This window comes from Hordeum vulgare, chromosome 3H (assembly GCF_904849725.1).
Source record: "Hordeum vulgare subsp. vulgare chromosome 3H, MorexV3_pseudomolecules_assembly, whole genome shotgun sequence".
In the NCBI taxonomy this organism is placed as follows: domain Eukaryota; kingdom Viridiplantae; phylum Streptophyta; class Magnoliopsida; order Poales; family Poaceae; genus Hordeum; species Hordeum vulgare.
The window spans coordinates 421,670-441,723 of NC_058520.1; the positions used below are offsets into that span (position 1 = coordinate 421,670).

Here is a 20,054-nt window from a genome sequence, read left to right on the forward strand (position 1 = left end):
CTTGTCGTTGAACGAACTAGACCGGGGCAACATCCCACACGCGTGATCGAACTCCAAATCTGACACCCCACCATGACTAATAAATTGAAGAAGGAAACCATACCTGCCATCCGTGAACCACGAACCCATGACATGTTTCGTCTTTCAGATGTCGTCGATGCAGACCACAATGGTCTGCATCCGCTCCTGAACTACCTCATAAGCTCCATGTTGACGCTGGAGCGAAGGCCTTAACAATGGCGGAGCACGAGGACACAGGTCCACCATGAGAATTTCGCCACCACCACGCCATCCTTGCTTGAATAGACTGGTTTCCAAATCCATCACCAACCATAAGACCGATGGCCTCGTGAGGGAAGGATCAGAATTATCTTTATTCAGCGCCGCCATCGTCACCACCGAAGTAAGACAATAAACAACCTAAAAATCTAGATTACGAGGAAAAAAAACGAACCATACGCATGGATCCGGTGACCCCCCACACCACCGACGACCGAGGACGTCGGCGGAGGGGAGCCGCCGAAGGACAGTGCTGGAAGATTGTCCTCTCCTGACGGCGCCTAGGGTTCCACCGGCTAAGGTGTGTATGTACCTGGTATAAAACCCATCGCCCTTGTACTGATGAGCTGTGGTACGTTGCCGGAGTTGAGCCCGTGCTCAAACAAAAATAAACGCGGTTCGTGCGGCGAGCCGTTTGTCGTAAAAAAAACTCCATTGTGTTCTTCTCTTCATCTTCCACCTTCGTCCGAGCGAGCGAGAGAGGAATAGAGCGAGGTTCATCCATGTTCATCCCAACATCGTCTTCTTTGTGTTGCTTATGTGGCGGTAAAATTCATAAATAATTTTAGCTGGTGGACCGCGGTGCAATATCACCCATGTGAAGAGATGATTACGCTAGTGGAAGCTATAGATACATTTAAAACGTATCACCTGTGATGAATGATGCCACGACGGTCTATCCTTTTTGAAGCACGTAATAGATATACGATTCTCCCTCATGGTTAATTACACCATGTTCCTCTCTTGGGCGTCGCAGTTACTCTACCAATATTACTGATTGGTGTGTTAGTAGACGAGGGTTTCAACGCTTCGCTTTGCACCGTTTTTTGTGTGATTGTTTGTTGCTACACATGATTAGTTGTTCTTTTTTAGTTCCTTGTATGTATCTGATCGGCCGTTCCTCCAATATCGCCTCCTAAAAAAATCTCAACCCACCTAATGTGTCGGTTTCGTTTTTCTTATTTAAAGAGGTGTGTTTGGTAGACACATCCCCTTTTCACAAAACATAGAAAGAAAACGTATACCCACCTCGTATTGTATGTTACAGACCGTGTATGCAATATGAGGTGGACATATGTACGATGACTTGTAATGTATGAAAGCAAAAGTGTTATTTAAAAAAAAGGACAGAATCCTATTTTGTGATCTAGGCAGTAGCTAGTAAGCCTCAGCTAACCACGTTCAGTCGAGTCGAGTCGAGTCCAACCTGCTTGCCGACAACGCGAGATCATCCCAGGCAGAAGAACACATGACACCGACAAATTCTAAGGACCCCCTCAGGCTGATCATAGTAGAGAGTATCATATAGTAGTATCATGCATATGATACTTTTGTATGATACTACCTCCATACTACTCCCTTCGTTCCTAAATATAAGTCTTTTTAGAGATTCCACTAGTGGACTATATACGGATGTATATAGACATACTTTAGTATATAGATTCACTCATTTTGTTTCGTATGTAGACCACTAGTGAAATCTCTTAAAAGACTTATATTTAGGAACGGAGGGAGTAGTGCATAGTATCATAAACTAGTATTATAGATGCCTTCATTTATTGACATACATGACACATAGTAGCATATCATTTAACATGTTAATTACGGTATCTATCTATGTTACTCTAATCCTCTCACTCTTCTTTAATTGTCTGTCACATCAGCATTTTGTTAGTCCTAAATACATGATACTAGTAAGTACCTAAGTTACTCCCACTATGGCCAGCCTCAGAAAAAAAAAAGAGAAGTGCAGCAAATTCCAAGGAAGCTTGTTAATGTAAATGAATACTAAACAGAAATTAACGGGCGAATCCAGAGAGTGAGCTTAATTAATTAGAAGAGTACCAGTGCAGCAATACTGTAGTATAGTAAGTGTGTACACATGCTCCGGATTCCCAATGCATTTAAAGAAGCACATGGAGTTGGATCGATGGACGCACAGGATGCGATGCCGGCCGGCCAGATTCCACCAAAGTTTCCAAGTCAAGATCACACCACCATATATACGTGTTCAATTTAATGCCGCAATCAGGTCAACTCTAAGCTAGCTACTAGTACCCTATTACTACTACGCGCTATGGAGCTATTGCTAATGGAGTACTACTACCATGTTATGTTAAAATAAATAAACGGGAGCTGTTGTACGGAACTGAACTTGGTAAATCCGGTGCCAGCGCACCCTATATGCGCAAAACAATTTAATAACTGTAAAAAATATCAAAGAACAAGTCAAAATAATATATGATCAAGTATTGTACTCGTATAAAATGTTTTGCCAGGGGAATAACTCCCAGTTGACTTTAGGGCGAAAATCGAATATTTCAAGGACAATATATATAGCTCCCAGAATACCATGAAAGTCATTTCTTGACAATCAAATGATAAGAGTATAGTACTTAATCTTATTTGATTCCAAAATTCCTTCTTCATTTTTGTAATTACAGCACTAAATTATTTTGTGCATATAGCATGTGCTGGTACCCTGGTGCACGGAGTATTTCTCGCTGATGTAGTTGTTAATGTTGCATCCTATTTCTCATGTTCCCAGCCTTACAAAAAGTTTTGCGGACCAATAACTCCAAGTTGACTTCAGGGCAGAAATCAAATATTGCAAGGACAATATATATAGCTCCCAGAATACCATGAAAGTCACTTCTTAACAAATATTGCAAGGACAATATATATAGCTCCCAAAATACCATGAAAGTCATTTCTTAACAAATATTGCAAGGACAATATATATAGCTCGCAGAATACCATGAAAGTCATTTCTTAACAAATATTGCAAGGACAATATATATAGCTCGCGGAATACCAGATATTGCAAGGACAATATAACTTAATCATATTCGATTAAAAATTAGTTTCGTAATATTTGGACATATCTTGGAATTAATAAGTTATTCTGTGCATAGGTGCACCAGAGTATATATATCTCGCTGACGTACAGTACTTGTTAAAAAATGTTGCATCTCAAACTAAACTTGGCTAGGCTTCTATAAAACCCTCCAAGTGGGCTGCCTACCGGAAGCCTCACTCTGGAGTCTAGAGTCTGGTACACCAGTAGCAGTAGCACTTGGTTGGTTACACTCTACTCAGTACCACAACTCCACTGTATCTCTACGAGCTAAGCAAGCTAGCCATTCAAGTGAGCTGATCTAGACAACATATATATTTGAGTGAACTGAAGCGAGCTGGAGCAAGGCGCTTGGATCTGAAGTACATCTACAAATTTGTTTCCTGAGCCGGTCAAAAGGTACGTTAATTAGTTTGTTCATCAATATGTCAAACCTCTAGTACGTAATCTTGTGCCAAATTCTTCAAAATAAATCGTACCATGCTCATATCATATCATATATATAGCCATATAGGTGAGGTAAAAAGTGTATCATTAGAGGCAAGAGGCAAGGATCAGGGGCCAAGATCGAGGTGCGGTGGGGGAAGCAACCTCACATCACATGCTGTGTTGTTGGAACCGAGCTTAGCAGCTGCGCTTCCAAGAGCTCATCGGATCCATCCACCAAGGTACGGCGCTGATCTGAGCAATGTCGCCTCCGGGCACGTACGTGTCGTCGGAGTCGTCGTCGTCGTGGTGGGGCGGCGGCAAGGAGGAGCACGGCACGCCGGTGGTGGTGAAGATGGACAACCCCTACTCGCTGGTGGAGATCGACGGCCCCGGGATGGACAGCGCCGAGAAGGCCCGCCGCACCAAGAACGCCAAGCAGTTCAAGTGGGTGCTCCTCCTCCGCGCGCACCGCGCCGTCGGCTGCGTGGCCTGGCTCGCCGCCGGCTTCTGGGGCCTGCTGGGCGCCGTCAACCGCCGCGTGCGCCGGAGCCGGGACGCCGACGCGGAGCCCGACGCCGAGGCCTCGGGCCGCGGCCGCATCATGCTCGGCTTCCTCCGCGCCTTCCTGCTCCTCTCGCTCGCCATGCTCGCCTTCGAGACGGCGGCATACCTCAAAGGGTGGCACTACTTCCCACGGGACCTGCCGGAGCAGTACCTCCGGCAGCTGCCCGAGCACCTGCAGAACCTGCCCGAGCACCTCCGCCACCTGCCGGAGAACCTGCGCCACCTGCCCGACGGCCTCCGCATGCCGGAGCAGCAGGAGATCCAGGGGTGGCTCCACCGCGCGTACGTGGGGTGGCTGGCCTTCCGCATCGACTACATCGCTTGGGCCATACAGAAGCTCTCCGGCTTCTGCATCGTCCTCTTCATGGTGCAGTCCGTGGACCGCATCCTCCTCTGCCTCGGCTGCTTCTGGATCAAGCTCTGGGGCATCAAACCCCGCCTCGCCGCCGCCGCCGACGACGACGACATCGAGGACGGCGATGACCTCGCCGCCTACTTCCCCATGGTCCTCCTCCAGATGCCCATGTGCAACGAGAAAGAGGTAGGTGTATTCGTTTGATGCTACGTACATTTTGATACGATACCATGCAATGCAATGCATGGGGTTGATGAGGAAGGTGACATAGGATACGATGCAATGCAACGCAGGTGTACGAGACGTCCATCTCACACGTGTGCCAGATGGACTGGCCGCGTGATCGGATGCTGGTGCAGGTGCTGGACGACTCGGACGACGAGACGTGCCAGATGCTCATCAGGGCGGAGGTGACAAAGTGGAGCCAGAGGGGAGTGAACATCATCTACCGCCACCGGCTGTCGCGCACCGGCTACAAGGCCGGCAACCTCAAGTCCGCCATGAGCTGCGACTACGTCAAGGACTACCAGTTCGTCGCCATCTTCGACGCAGACTTCCAGCCCAACCCTGACTTCCTCAAGCTCACCGTACCTCACTTCAAGGTTAGTTATTAGTTTGTTAGTTAATTGCTGCTATCTATGCATTAGTATTGCTTAACGCTAACTCCATCCACAAGCCTGCATGCATGCTCTAAGATGGTACTAAGATATATGGTAGATCTACTACATGCATGCATGGCACCATGTCAGATTTGATCATTGACATATGTATATATATATATATATATATATATATATATATATATATATATATATATATATATAGCTAGTATATATACAACTCCAGATAATTAAATTGGGTTTGGATTTACATGTGTATAAGATGGATGGATTGGTATTTTGTGTTGTAGGGGAACCCGGATCTTGGGCTTGTGCAGGCGCGTTGGAGCTTCGTGAACAAGGACGAGAACCTGCTGACACGGCTGCAGAACATCAACCTGTGCTTCCATTTCGAGGTGGAGCAGCAGGTCAACGGCATCTACCTCAACTTCTTCGGCTTCAACGGAACCGCCGGCGTGTGGCGCATCGAGGCCCTCGAGGACTCTGGCGGTTGGATGGAGCGCACCACCGTCGAGGACATGGACATCGCCGTCCGCGCCCATCTCCAGGGATGGAAGTTCATCTACCTCAACGATGTCAAGGTAACTACTACTTGATTAATCATATATATACTTCAATTACTATATATGTCAACAATGAAGCCAACATATACATATATATACGTGTGTACGTAGGTGCTCTGTGAGCTGCCGGAGTCGTACCAGGCTTACCGGAAGCAGCAGCACCGGTGGCACTCCGGCCCCATGCAGCTCTTCCGGCTCTGCCTCCCAGCCATCATCAAGTCCAAGGTGATTTTAATTAGACTCACATCACAACACGCATATAGATAAGATCAGTAGAGATCTGCCTGCTGCATGCTGACATATATAGTAATTAATTGCATGCAGATCCCGTTGTGGAAGAAGGCGAACCTGGTGATGCTCTTCTTCCTCCTCAGGAAGCTCATCCTGCCCTTCTACTCCTTCACGCTCTTCTGCGTCATCCTGCCGCTCACCATGTTCGTGCCCGAGGCCGAGCTCCCTATCTGGGTCATCTGCTACATACCCATGCTCATGTCGGTCCTCAACATCCTGCCGGCGCCCAAGTCCGTCCCCTTCGTCATCCCCTACCTCCTCTTCGAGAACACCATGTCCGTCACCAAGTTCAACGCCATGGTGTCCGGGCTGTTCCAGCTGGGGAGCTCCTACGAGTGGGTCGTCACCAAGAAGGCCGGCAGGACCTCGTCCGAGTCGGACATCTTTTCCATGGCCGAGGACGCCGACACCGCCCACACTCACAGTCACAGGCCCGCTCCCAGGCTCGTCCGGGGAGTGTCGGAGGCTGGGCTGGAGGAATGGGCCAAGACGCACCAACATGACAACCTTCAGCTCAAGGTCAAGGCCGAGGAGGCGGAGGAGGTCACGTCGCTGGCGGCGGCGATCAAGAAGACCAGTAAGGCCAAGCCGCCCAACAGGATCTTCAAGAAGGAGCTGGCTCTGGCCTCCCTCCTACTCATCGCCGCGACGCGCAGCCTGCTCTCGGCGCAGGGGCTGCACTTCTACTTCCTGCTCTTCCAGGGCGTCACCTTCCTCGTCGTCGGACTCGACCTCATCGGCGAGCAGGTCAGCTAGCTAGTGCCAAGCAGAAATAAAAAAAAGTGACACGACTTGCCAAGCATGCATCGATCACGGATGACGACGTACGTACGCCCAGGCTGCCTGCATAGTGCCCATGCATGGGAGGAATTTTGATCGATCAGGCTAGCTACTACTCGATCGGATTATGACTTTTAGCCCTTCTATTCAATTTATATACGTATCCTTTTGATTTTATTTTCTTGAGAGATCCAAGAATCAATCAATGTTACATGCATGAACTATTCTTGTGGTCTAGCTAGCTACTTCCCCGTTGCTAATTACTCCAAGTGAGAGAGGCAAGCAGGTTGTTAGTTACATTCAACAAAATACTCCTTCCGTAAACAGATACAAGATGATGTTTTCCATATTTCTGTATGAACTACGTACATACGGAATGCAATGAGTGAACGAATACGTTACAACTCGAGAAAAAGAGTTATAACGCCTTATATTTGTTTTCCGAGGGAGTAGTACTTTATTCTGTAGCGTTCTTCTTCACTCGGTAGGAGTGAGATTTTGGTAGCGGTGCACCGAAATTCAGGACCATGGGATGTCGATCGTGCGGTGACGTGCTAACCAGGTCTTGTACAAGGAAGGAGAGGGCATCGTATGACCCAATGGGAATTTGTGATGTTGGCAATAGTAAAGCCTGAGCCAAGCATGATCGATTGGGTCGACTTGGCTAGCTTGCCGACATATATAGATCGAGAAACCCAAGCTGGAGAACACATGAAACCAACGAATTCCAAGGTGAATATTAAACGGAAATTCAGAGGGTGAGCTTAGCAGAGTACACATGATGAGCACATGCTCCAGACTCCGAATGCATTTAAAGACAACACATGAAGTGGACTCGATCGACGAACGCGGTGCCGCCCAGATTCCACCAAAGTCAAAGATCGCACTTGCTTGAATTTAATGCCCTAATCAGGTCAACTCTAAGCTACTAGTAGTACGTGCTATGCTAGCTGCCACTATGTTCAAAAAAAACGAGGGGAGGACAACAATGGTAGCTGACGTACTTGTTGTTAGTGTTTGCATCTCTATTAAAACCTTCCTACTGTATCTTAATTAAGTGCGAAGAAATGATTGAGTCCAACAAAAAACACATGTAGTTGAATGAAGCTATATTTCACATGAAATGATAAGAATATTCCATATTGATTTTTATTTATCAATACAATACAAATTTGATTCCCATTTTTCCTTATATCATATGTCACTTTAAAATTAAATATTTTTAAAGAAAAATAATTTAAATTCTTCCAATTTACACAATTGTAGCTTGAATAGTACCAAATAAACAATTGTCCGAGGGCTCGGGCCAATCAAAACACGGGCCAAGAGAGAAACAACCAAGGGGTAACAAACTAGGGCAACGGGCGCCGGCGCCAGCCGAATGTTTTCGGCCGGTCTGCCCCGAGCCGCCCAATCTGCTATGCGACACCGTCAGATCGAAGTTCCTCTGCTGTCTTTTTTACCCTTTTCTCGTCTCCCCGAGCGCTCCCCACGCCGACCGCCCCGCTGGAGCCGCCCCGCGCTCCGACACTCAGCTCGGCCCCGGTCGCTCGCCGCCGCAACCATCAGTTGAAGCTTCATGGATGCAGCTCGTCTCTGATCGCTCGCCGCCTCGGCCGCCCATCGAAGCACCATGGATGCAGCTCCGGGACACAGCTCGCCCCGACCGTTCGCTGCCCCCGTCGCTCGCCGGCGCACTCGCTGCTGCTCATGTCCGTCGGTCTTCACCTCGTCGGTCGCACCTCACCCCCTGTGTTGCAAACGTTGGAAAAAAAGCTTCAACCCTAAATAGAAAAAGCTTCAACTGGCACTGTGAATCAGGGAAAGATACATCCGTTGACACCAAATGCTTCAACCTTAGATGAAAAAAGTTTCAACCAAATGATAGAGAGAGCTTTAACCAAGTGCTGCTCAAAAACGGAAAAGGTTTCAAACGTTTACAAAAAAGCTTCGATCGTGAAAGCAAAAAAGTTTCAACTGTGTATAGAAAAGCTTTAACCGTTAAGAAAAAAAGCTTCAACCAAATACTTCAACGAGGGAAAAGTTGCAAACGTTGACAGAAAAAGCTTCAACCGTATATGAAAAAGGTTTCAACCGTCGCCCCAACTGCAGCATCTCGCGTGGTCACCCTCGGTCACCGTCGTCAGGCGCGGCTGCTGCCGGTGGAGAAGCTGCGGCGCTCACCGACAACGCCTGAGGTTGAAGGGGAGGGGGGAGAGGGAGGAAGAAGAAGGTAAGGCAAAAAAACTGAAAAGGAAGACGCCGTGAGCTAGACACACGCTGGATGTAGGGGATCGAACGACAACTACGTGACCGGCCGAACGTTTCGGCCGGCGCGCTGGCAGAAAATGTTTCCGAACACACTAAGCCCAATAGAATTACACTCTTCAAGAGGGGAAGACAGGGACATCGCTGGGCTATGCAAAAAAGAAGCCAGTGATTGGGTTGCATGCACACGTCTTCTTCTCCACCTCTCTTCCCCCCCGCCACCGGCCATAGCCGCTTCCTCCTCTCCCCTGCTTGTTTCCCCCTTTCGGCCAAGATCCACGGGCCACACCTCTACCTCTTCTCCGTCTTGAGCTAGAAGATGAGCCCGTTCTAGGCGATGGCTCCGGTGCCACCTCCCTTGAAGGAGGGATCTCGCCGGCATGATCTCCCGACATGGCGAGGAGGATAGGGAGGAGGATGTCATCCACCGCGTGGCGCGGCAACCCAGTGCTGGTGAACGGGGATGGTGCCGCCTAACAAGGACGGCGACTGCACCGCCTCACGAGGACGGCGATTGCGCTGGCGGACAAGACCAAGCTGCTGCTCATCAACATCACCGACATCTCACTTCAGGTAAGCCAGAGATTAAACTCCCACCAGTACCGATTTTTTTACCTTCGCTTCACCATCGTTTTCATGGCGTTATTCTCAACTTATTTGTTGATGTTTGCAGTTCCAGAGAAAATATGGGAGCTCCAGCAAGGCCTTGGTGAGTAAACAACATGCCTACTACTCTGTTTGCTTGATCAGCCTTTCTATTGTGTTGATTGGCCATCTTAGGATTTCATTAGGGCAACCTGGCCAACTCGATCCTGACTGATTTCAGCAATCAGCAGTAGCAGGTCCACAGTGCCTGATAACAGAAGAAGGCGTTGCGGCCATTCAATTTTGTCTGCATACATAATTACATATATAGCTGTTGCATCACTTGATTTTAGACCGATATTCATGGATTTGTTGGTGTGCTTGCTTGTGTTTTGTGCTCTCAAAAACATGCATGTGCTGTGCAGGTTCAGAACCAGTCCATATGCCACATAACGTTTGGGAGGGTGTCTGATTTCATTGAACCAGTCCATATCCGACACAACGTTTATCATTCAATCTATTATTTATTTTTACTTTATGCAAAAGTAGAGTATATTATGTTTGATATGTTTATCTGTTTTTAGTTGTTTTTACTCTTCGGTGTGTAATTTAAGAGCAAAACTGCTGTTTTGTGCACTTTCTTTACCCCCTCTTTCCACCTACCAAGTTTCCTACTTTTAGTGGAAGCCTTATCCTAAATAATAATTCGACGCCATCTGATATGAGGATGGTGCACTACAATGATCTATACATTTAGGTGAGCATCTCTATTCAGTTTTTTTCTTACAATGATCTATACATTTAGGTGAGCATATCTTGGTCTGCTATTTGGAGGGCTGGCATTTGTTCTCATGCCACCACAAATGCCTTGTTTCAGGGGACCATCTTGTGTGATACCTTCATTCAGAATTTCAGATGGCATGTCCTCATTCACAGCATCACTTTTGCATACATTAGGATTTTCCACCATCGTCTCCCTGGTGGTATGGTTTTCTATGGGAGTGCTGTTTTTGTTAGATGCTTTTTTTATGTGACGCCGTCTATTCTCAAACCATTTCTCAACCTGTTCGCAGAAGCCATAGTGAGGGTTTTGCTCAATGCCAAGATAACTGTACATGCAATTGGAAATTACTGAAAAAGTGGTACAAACCTGACGGAACGTAAGACCGAGTTCTTGTGCCAAGCTTTCTTTAATAGCACGGCTAGGATATTTATCTATTTTAAATTGCTCATAGAGCATCTGTGAAAAATAAAAATGAAGTCCTTACTGTATAAGCCTGTTCAGCTCGTTGTGTTAAACTATAGAACTAATGACATAGGAAAATGATTGCCGTAGTACCTGATTAATTATTGGCCCATAGTGTCTCTTCTGACATGTAGTGCTTGCGTTAGGGGTAAGCAGTTCTTCTGTATGTTGCCGATTCACCGAACAATGCAAGCTTTGTCCAGAGTCAATTCAGTGTCAGGTGTGCCATTCTTGGACAAATCTTCACCGTAACTCGAATCCGATGGCGCTTTTCCATAGGCCTGCTTTCGGTTTCAACATGAAGACAAAATATATCAAATTCATAAGCGAGTGAAATACACATGTATGTGCACATAATAACCAAATTGTAGATAATACTTGAGGCACAGGGAGGACTTAACAGAAAATTTAGGGAAATAGTTTAGTATCAGCTTAAATGCTAAACAAAATAATTATAATGCTATCCATGTATGTCTAAGAGCTAGTATAATAGCAGGCTCATACCCCTCTAGTATCAGCTAGGTATCTATTGCTAAATTCTCTGGGTATACGTGCATCTCCCGTTATGGTCATCACATTATAATCATGTTAATCACCCACTGTACACATACATATCTTTTTTTTCAACCTTCAGTGGGGCTATTGGATTTATCTAAATTTTATGAATAAAGTATCACCCACTGGCAGTACAAAAAACATTATACCCAAGGTGTTTGCAAGGCCAGAAACATCAGCAAAATTAATGTCAAGGATGTGCATGCAAGTTGAGCTTACATCGTAATTTTTTTGGTAGTCCAACTGTTGAACCTGCCGTCTCCTTGATGGTAAAATGACATCTTGGTCCATCTCAAGATCCTTGGTAGTGAGATGTGACATTGATGTGTTAGGCCGAGCAATGGCCCCTTCCAAGTCATTAGTACCTTCTCCATACTTTGGACCAGACGAAACGTCATCCTTACCACAAGACTTTGTAATGTTAGCACAGAAATCATCAGACTCGGATGTGAAGTCTGTCTCAGCTTGCTTCTCTTCGATATCTTCATCTGAATCTGCACCTGCTGGATCATAGTCATCATCCTCCGAGTCCTCAGAAGGTAATACAAGGTCATCAAATTTCTCTTTCTCCTTCACATGTTCTAAATTGTCAGAAGAGGTGATGCCATTTGAGTCATCAGAGTCGGAACCTTCGTCCCCATCCTCTTCTGATGACCCACCCTTCTCTGATGATCCGTCCTCTTCTGATGATTCCTTGGATATATTTGGATCGAAGTTATCATCTTCTGAATCGTCCGAAGGAAGATCCTGTACATCACTTTGCATCGGCCCGTGCGCCACGGCAGCTGCCTCAGGAAAAACTTTCTGCAAAAATAATGTAATATCATGGTGTAATATAGTTCAAATTCATTTGCCCTTAATCAGTGAAGTATTTTTAACAGTGTAAAAGTTACCTCCCAAGAGTCATTAATGGAAAGAGCTGTCCCTTGGAGTTCATTTACTACTTTTATACACTGTATCTTGCAAGCACATCCAGGGCAAATCCATTCTTCCTCAGGGACTACAAAGGGGATGATCACGTGAGTGAATTAAAAGAAAAAAATAACAGAACTTTGGATATAAAAAGAATTTGGGAAAATAAATATTACTATCTTTAGTGGCTAAAGGAGGTTTAGACAATTCTGGTGGAACCCTCTTTTGCAGGCTCCATCACAGAGAATGATGTCATTATCCAATGTATCATCTTGCAAACTACATGTGGCACAAACAATCTGCAAGATGGAAAGCGTGGTCACTGATTAAAATATTAAGCATAACAGAGCACAACATTGCAAAAGAAAATTGTATTAACATACATTATCAGAAGATATATTTCCCTCAGAGTCAAACAAAGATTCATCCGGCTTCCCCACAGTTAGAAGATGATCTATATTCTGGACAGCTTCTCGTACTTTTAATTTGTACCGCACGATATCCGCCTTGGCTCGTTCAAGCTCCTTCTCGGGCCTTATTTTTTCCACACTGCATGTTAATATATGTTTGGGTGAATAACATTTCTAAACTGCAACTAACGCTGCAAGGAACTGACAAGTAAGAACGTCCAGGAAGCTGTGTTGTTGACCATGAATATGATCCAAAAAAAGGAAAAAAAAAAGGTTTTGATGAAATAACAAGCCAAATAAGAACATTAATTTAGATGAACCCTAAAATGGAACTGGGTGTCGACCAAGTTGCCTGTAGCCGCGGCTGGCTGCATGCAGCCGGCCACCCGCGCCTTCTAGCTTCAGGCTCGCAAGGTGTGTTGCTGGTGTTGGAATTAACCACGAGTCCTACTCCGGCTTGGACTTGGAACCGTCACCGTGTAGGTATAGGATTGGTAGTTGTCTTGGTTAGCTACTATATATACGTACAAGTACCCCTGTAATATCAACTCAGATCAAAGCAATACAATTAAAGGCTCGATACGAGCCTCTGGCAATCATCTCGGCGTCTTCAGTGTTTCGTGTGCGTGTTCCGTTGCTTGAACCGGTGCTGGTTCGATCAGCCTTGAGGTTATGCAAGCTAGCTCACATATGCTACGTGAGAATCCATCCAGGTGCCTGCCTGCCTGCCTGCTTAGCAGGTTAGCTTTGTACGTCTACATACGTTACCGTCGGAAAGCACTCGGCTGGCTCGACGACTGCTTGTGTGCTCTCGACGGAAAGTAATCGTCTACGAGAGATCGTACGTGTCGTACAGGGTCTCTGCCAACAATTGGTATCTAGAGCTTGGTTTATTGGCATGATCTTCGGAAAGCAATCGAAGGATCATGTCAAACCCGGGCAAGGAGATCGTTGTGGCGGGAGCTAGAGCACCGATGCCGATGGTTGGGGGGTCGCAATTCCCCCGGCTGGATCGAGAGGACTACGCACTATGGGCGATGAACATGGAGGTCGCGATGGAGGGAGCGGAATTCTGGGAAGCTGTCGATCCCGGCGGCGCCGAGTACGCGAAGGGCGCGGCAAAGTACCGGACGGATCGTCAGGCGTTAACGGCGATCTACTCCGCCATGCCGAAGGATGTGCTGCAACACCTCGTCGGAAAGAAAACGGCGAAGGAGGCATGGGAGACCATCAAGATCCTGCATCAGGGTCATGACCGTGTCAAGGAAGCACACCTTCAGTCCCTCATGAGAAGCTACGAGTGCCTAAAGATGGAGGAAAGCGAGACGGTTGATCAGTTTGCCTCCCGTCTCAAGACCCTCGTCAACGGCATACGCGGCTATGGTTCAACTCTAGAAGAAGTTGCGATCGTCCGACGATTTTTGCGCGCCGCGCCGGCACGCTACATCCAAATCGTCACGTCGATCGAGCAATGTCTTGACCTGAACACTCTCACGGTCGAGGATCTCGTCGGAAGGTTCAAGGCCCACGATGAGAGAATTCGTCTCAGCTTCGGCGATTCAAAGGAGAGTGAGCATCTCATGCTTACAATGGCGCAATGGATGGCCCTGTCGAAAGGAAAGCAAGGTGGATCCACAAGCGGTAGTAAAGCAAAGGAGAAGCAAAGCCCGGCGAAAAAGGACCTCGCTGGACAGGAAGAAAAGGCTAGAAAACCAAGGAGAAAATTTGACATAAAAAAAGTAAGGTGTCACAATTGTGGAATCCTCGGTCACTTCAAGTCTGATTGCAAGAGTCCACCGAAGGAAAAAGCTCTCATGGCCAAGGGAGGCGATGATAGCGATATGATGCTCATGGTCGAAGTATGCGAGCTTATGGACGAGGATGGTCCAGCTCCGAAGGCACCGGCTACCGAGGTTGTCACGCTCGACGAAGAGAAGGTTTACCTTCATGACAAGAAGAGGGTGAACACGGCGAGGCACGTGTGGTACCTCGACACAGGAGCAAGCAACCACATGACCGGTGACAAGGACCAGTTTTCTGAGCTAAATCTCTCGGTTGGAGGCACGGTTCGGTTCGGTGACGGGCGGACCGTTGACATCACAGGGCGAGGTACTGTCCTGTTTGAACTGAAGAATGAGGGTCACAAGGTACTCACAGATGTGTACTATATTCCCAAGCTAAAGAGCAACATCATAAGTCTTGGCCAGCTCGAGGAGCGTGGTTGCAAGATTGTGCTCGAAGATGGCTATCTATGGGGATATGACCGTCAGAGGATGCTGATCATGAAGGTGCAGAGGTCGCCAAACAGACTCTACGTCCTCAACTTGGATCGTGTGGATCCAGTATGTCTCTTATCAAGCATGGAGGACTCGGCATGGAAGTGGCACGCACGCTACGGTCATCTAAATTTCCAGGCTCTTCGGCAACTTGGACAAAAGGAGATGGTACGTGGCCTACCGTGCATTGATCATGTTGAGCAAGTGTGCGACGGTTGCCTTGTTGGGAAACAAAGGCGGGCCTCGTTCCCGAGAGAGGGAAACTTTAGAGCAAGTAAAGCTCTTGAGTTGGTCCATGGAGACTTGTGCGGACCCATTACACCGGCTACCCCAGCTGGGAACAAATACTTCTTACTCATCGTCGACGACTTCAGCAGATACATGTGGATTGTGTTGTTGAAGACGAAGGACCAAGCTTTGCAAGCCTTCAGGAAAGTAAAGATGGCGGCCGAGGTAGAATCCGAAGCCAAGCTGAAGGCCCTCCGTACCGATCGGGGGGGTGAGTTCAACTCTCGTGAGTTCACAGAATTTTGCGAAGCACATGGGATCAAGCGGTATCTTACGGCGCCATATTCACCGCAGCAAAACGGTGTTGTGGAACGGAGGAATCAAACCGTGGTGGCGATGGCACGAAGCATGATGAAGAGCAAAGGGGTCCCGGGCAAGTTTTGGGGTGAGGCGGTCAATACGGCCGTTTATTTGCTGAACCGGGCTCCAACCAGAGTGTGGTTGGGATGACGCCGTACGAAGCATGGTACGGACATACGCCCGCGGTTGATCATCTTCGTACTTTCGGGTGTGTGGCGCATGTGAAGACGGTGGCCGGGCATACAAGTAAGTTGGCGGATCGGAGTACTCCAATGATATTGGTTGGCTATGAAGCAGGCTCGAAGGCGTACCGTGCGTGCAACCCCTCTACCAATAAGGTGGTTGTGACTCGTGACGTGGTCTTTGAAGAAGCAAGGTCATGGAATTGGAACTCTACCGAGCCGGTATACCCGATCTCTGATGAAATCTTTCACGTTGTTTACAACGAATACGAGCATGCCGATAATCAACCGGAAACTACAACGACGCCGAGTGATTCTCTGGACAACGGAGCGCAGCCGAACGCGCCAGATAAAGCAGGGATAGAGGCACGCGAAGGCACGCAGCAGGACGCGGCAGACGAGGCATGCGATGGCTCGTGCAACACACCAAGCAATGCTCGAAGCGCTCGACCAAGTGACTGCGTACCACAGGGGAGCAGCCTGGGAGCTGCGCCTGGAAGAGAACCTGGATCGCCAGAAAACAGGAGTTTGGCAACTCCACAAGATGAAAATTCCTCGTCTTCGACAGAACAGGAGACAAGGGAACGTCCGCCGACACCAGTTCGTCTTCGACCATTGATGGATTTATATCCGGAGGAAGCACTTCGTACTATTAATCCTGTCAAAGTTATAAGAAGAGGACGACAATGTTTGCTTAGCGTCGAGGAACCGACAAAATTTGAAGAAGCAAATACTGAGGAGTGTTGGCGTCGTGCTATGGATGAAGAGTTGGGATCAATACGAGACAACAAAGTATGGGAGCTCGCTGATCTTCCCAACGGTCACAAATCCATAGGGCCCAAGTGGGTGTACAAAGTCAAGAAGGATGCTGAAGGAAACTTGGTCAAGCATAAAGCTCGGCTCGTAGCTAAAGGATTTGTGCAAGAGCAAGGTGTGGACTTCGAGGAAGTGTTCGCTCCAGTCACAAGGATGGAATCGGTGAGGCTAGTTATAGCTCTCGCGGCTCAAGAATCTTGGAGGCTACATCACATGGATGTAAAATCCGCATTTTTGAACGGGGAGTTGGAAGAAGAAGTATACGTGAAGCAACCACCGGGGTACATCAAAGAAGGAGAAGAACACAAGGTGTTGAAGCTACACAAGGCATTGTACGGGCTACATCAAGCTCCTCGGGCATGGAACATCAAGCTTGACCGTACATTGATTTCTCTTGGTTTTGAGAAAAGTCCACTCGAGCATGCTATGTACAAGCGAGGTAAAGGTAAGGATCGTCTCTTAGTGGGCATCTATGTTGATGATCTCTTGATAACTGGAGCAGACGAAGAGGAGATTGCAAGATTCAAGCTACAAATGAAGGAGCTATTCAAGATGAGTGATCTAGGGCTCTTGACATACTACCTCGGGATCGAGGTACAACAAAAGCCGAACGGGATCACAATATGTCAAGAGGCATATGCAAAGAAGATACTTGAAAGTTGTAGCATGGAGGATTGCAAACCAACTTATGCTCCAATGGAGCCTCGGCTTAAACTTAGCAAAAGGAGTGAAGCCCCTGCGGTTGATGCAACGGATTATAGAAGTGTGGTCGGAAGCCTAAGGTATCTTGTGAATACACGACCGGACTTGGCCTATTCCGTTGGCATAGTGAGTCGCTTCATGGAAGCACCCACGACTGAACATTGGGCAGCTGTCAAACATATACTCAGGTACATCAAAGGGACAACAAACTTCGGTTGTGTCTATTTGAGAGAGAAAAAGAAGGAGATGGTGGAGCTACTTGGCTACAGTGATAGCGACCTGGCAGGAGATGTGGATGACCGTAAAAGTACCTCGGGTCTGGCATATTTCTTGGGCAGGAGCATAGTAACTTGGCTATCACAAAAGCAGAAGGTGGTCGCATTATCGTCCTGCGAAGCAGAGTATATAGCAGCTGCAACCGCAGCGGGTCAAGGTGTGTGGCTAGAAAGGCTACTCGGTGACCTCACAGATAAAGAACCAGAAAGAGTGGTGCTCAATGTTGACAACAAATCTGCGATTGCCCTGTGTAAGAATCCAGTGCATCATGACAGGACCAAGCACATCGATATAAGGTATCACTACATACGACAGTGCGTGGAAGAAGGCAAGATTGAAGTCAACTATGTCTGCACCGACGACCAGCTTGCAGATATCCTGACCAAGTCTTTGGGACGACAGAAGTTCACGGAGATGCGAAGAAGGATAGGCGTCCAAGCTGTAAAGTGAGGACATCGTGTTTAGGGGGGTGATTGTTGGAATTAACCACGAGTCCTACTCCGGCTTGGACTTGGAACCGTCACCGTGTAGGTATAGGATTGGTAGTTGTCTTGGTTAGCTACTATATATACGTACAAGTACCCCTGTAATATCAACTCAGATCAAAGCAATACAATTAAAGGCTCGATACGAGCCTCTGGCAATCATCTCGGCGTCTTCAGTGTTTCGTGTGCGTGTTCCGTTGCTTGAACCGGTGCTGGTTCGATCAGCCTTGAGGTTGTGCAAGCTAGCTCACATCTGCTACGTGAGAATCCATCCAGGTGCCTGCCTGCCTGCCTGCTTAGCAGGTTAGCTTTGTACGTCTACATACGTTACCGTCGGAAAGCACTCGGCTGGCTCGACGACTGCTTGTGTGCTCTCGACGGAAAGTAATCGTCTACGAGAGATCGTACGTGTCGTACAGGGTCTCTGCCAACAGCTGGGTTGTTTCTTAGTTTGAATGCCACAGGGGCTAGTGCTATAGGTTTAGTTTTTTTAGTTGAACTATAAATCATTGATTAGAACAGGCAGAATTTGAGAATTTAAATGTACATGCATGAAATATAACATCTGAATACATAAAAACAACAACGGAGATAAAATGATAAAGCTGTACATATATGGTACATGAATGTAGACCTCATGATTCCTGACTGTATTTCTAAATCAAATGGGCAGATGGTAAGTGTGTCACTTTTATACTTCTAAACTCGCACTCTCATGCTTGATTAAATAGGAAAGGCAGAAAAAAGACAGTGTTTTTTCTTAACACCCAACGCTGGAACCTTTTAAATTAGTAAAAAAAATCCATTTAATTGTTCTTGTGCGCTTGTTCTGAATTAACACACTAACAGTGATCCGAGTTAGTTGCAGCAGGTCTTCGCATTTCTAGTACATCATATCCATATGTATAGTAGCTCCAGAAAACAAATGAAAGAAATATAACTGTTTCATAAAGCAACTACGCCAAATATTCCTAGGAGTCTAAGACAGTAAGAAGAATGCAATAGGTGGACTAAAAGTAAATATTTTTATCCTTAAAGCCATTTTATTGTGTGATAGATCTTCTGACATACATAGCTGCAGAATGGTGCCGTAACTTTTTGATGCAGAGGCCGGTGGCTGTGTTCCTCCTTTAAAAAAAAGGGTGTCATAACTTTTTATTTGCTCCCTACATTCCCTATTAGTTGTTTCGCTATGACCAAGGAGGAGCTTCGCGCGAGGGAGGTGTACGGGTAGTTCAATAACTTCCCAGTGATGGGATAAGCACCCGTGGATGTGTAATTAACGAGTGGGGCAGAAATCAGCAACTCGGGTGCAAAATGATAAATGGGACTTAGAATTCGAAAATTTGCTAAATACAATACCTTAAAGAATGGAATGGAAGCAGTAACGTTAAGTGAAACTTTAGCGACAAACGCAAAGGTGAATTCAGGAGAAGTCGCGAGCAAATGAAATCAAATGCATGAATGGAGAGGTGGCTAACCTTTGATTTTCCAGCCTTTTCTTGCATACGCTTTGACAAAAGTTTTATGATAACTTATCCGACTGAAAAAGTATTTAATTTTCTTATGAATTCTCGACAACTCATCTTCCGGACCACTCACTGTGGGTCTTTTCCTTCTTCTTTTCTTAGCAGTTGGTTTCACTAGAGTGTCCACTGAGTTGCTAGGTGGCTTCTTCGCGTCTCTCGAACGAAGAATCCTGACCTGAGTCTTCTGGATAACGTTCTTGGTCTGAGTAACGTCCTTAACAGAGGCAGAATTATTTCTATTGTCCATCGGCGGCGAGAAAATATATTATTGTAGGAAAACAAAGAAATTAGAATTGTCTTCTTGCGGAGCTAGCGCAGTCACAACGGAATGGGGATCTCAGTACCTACAGATAGTACACAAGGTATAATCAGCATTTGTTGGTAGAAGAACATTATCATATATACATAACTTATAAAAACGGTGATGGCTAATTTTGCATCTTCAAAATATATATCTGGTTTTGAAGTACATTAGTTCCATTACCA

The 20,054-nt window shown here is 46.7% G+C and overlaps 1 protein-coding gene and 1 pseudogene across 2 annotated transcripts; one reads left to right on the forward strand and one right to left on the reverse strand.

Moving 5' to 3' along the window:
• The first annotated feature begins 3,731 nt into the window (after positions 1–3,731).
• Positions 3,732–6,893, forward strand: LOC123439088 (probable xyloglucan glycosyltransferase 3). 2 transcript variants are annotated; one of them, XM_045115837.1, is made up of 6 exons: positions 3,732–3,826; positions 3,860–4,670; positions 4,778–5,086; positions 5,395–5,685; positions 5,779–5,892; positions 5,992–6,893. In XM_045115837.1, coding segments are annotated over exons 1-6 (2,250 nt in total). In that variant the 5' UTR covers positions 3,732–3,824; the 3' UTR covers positions 6,715–6,893. The 2 variants fall into 2 exon arrangements, with proteins under 2 accessions (XP_044971772.1, XP_044971771.1); XM_045115836.1 differs by having other exon boundaries at positions 3,732–4,670.
• A 3,491-nt stretch (positions 6,894–10,384) lies between these two features.
• Positions 10,385–19,815, reverse strand: LOC123439063 (annotated as a pseudogene).
• Between the last annotated feature and the right edge of the window lie 239 nt (positions 19,816–20,054).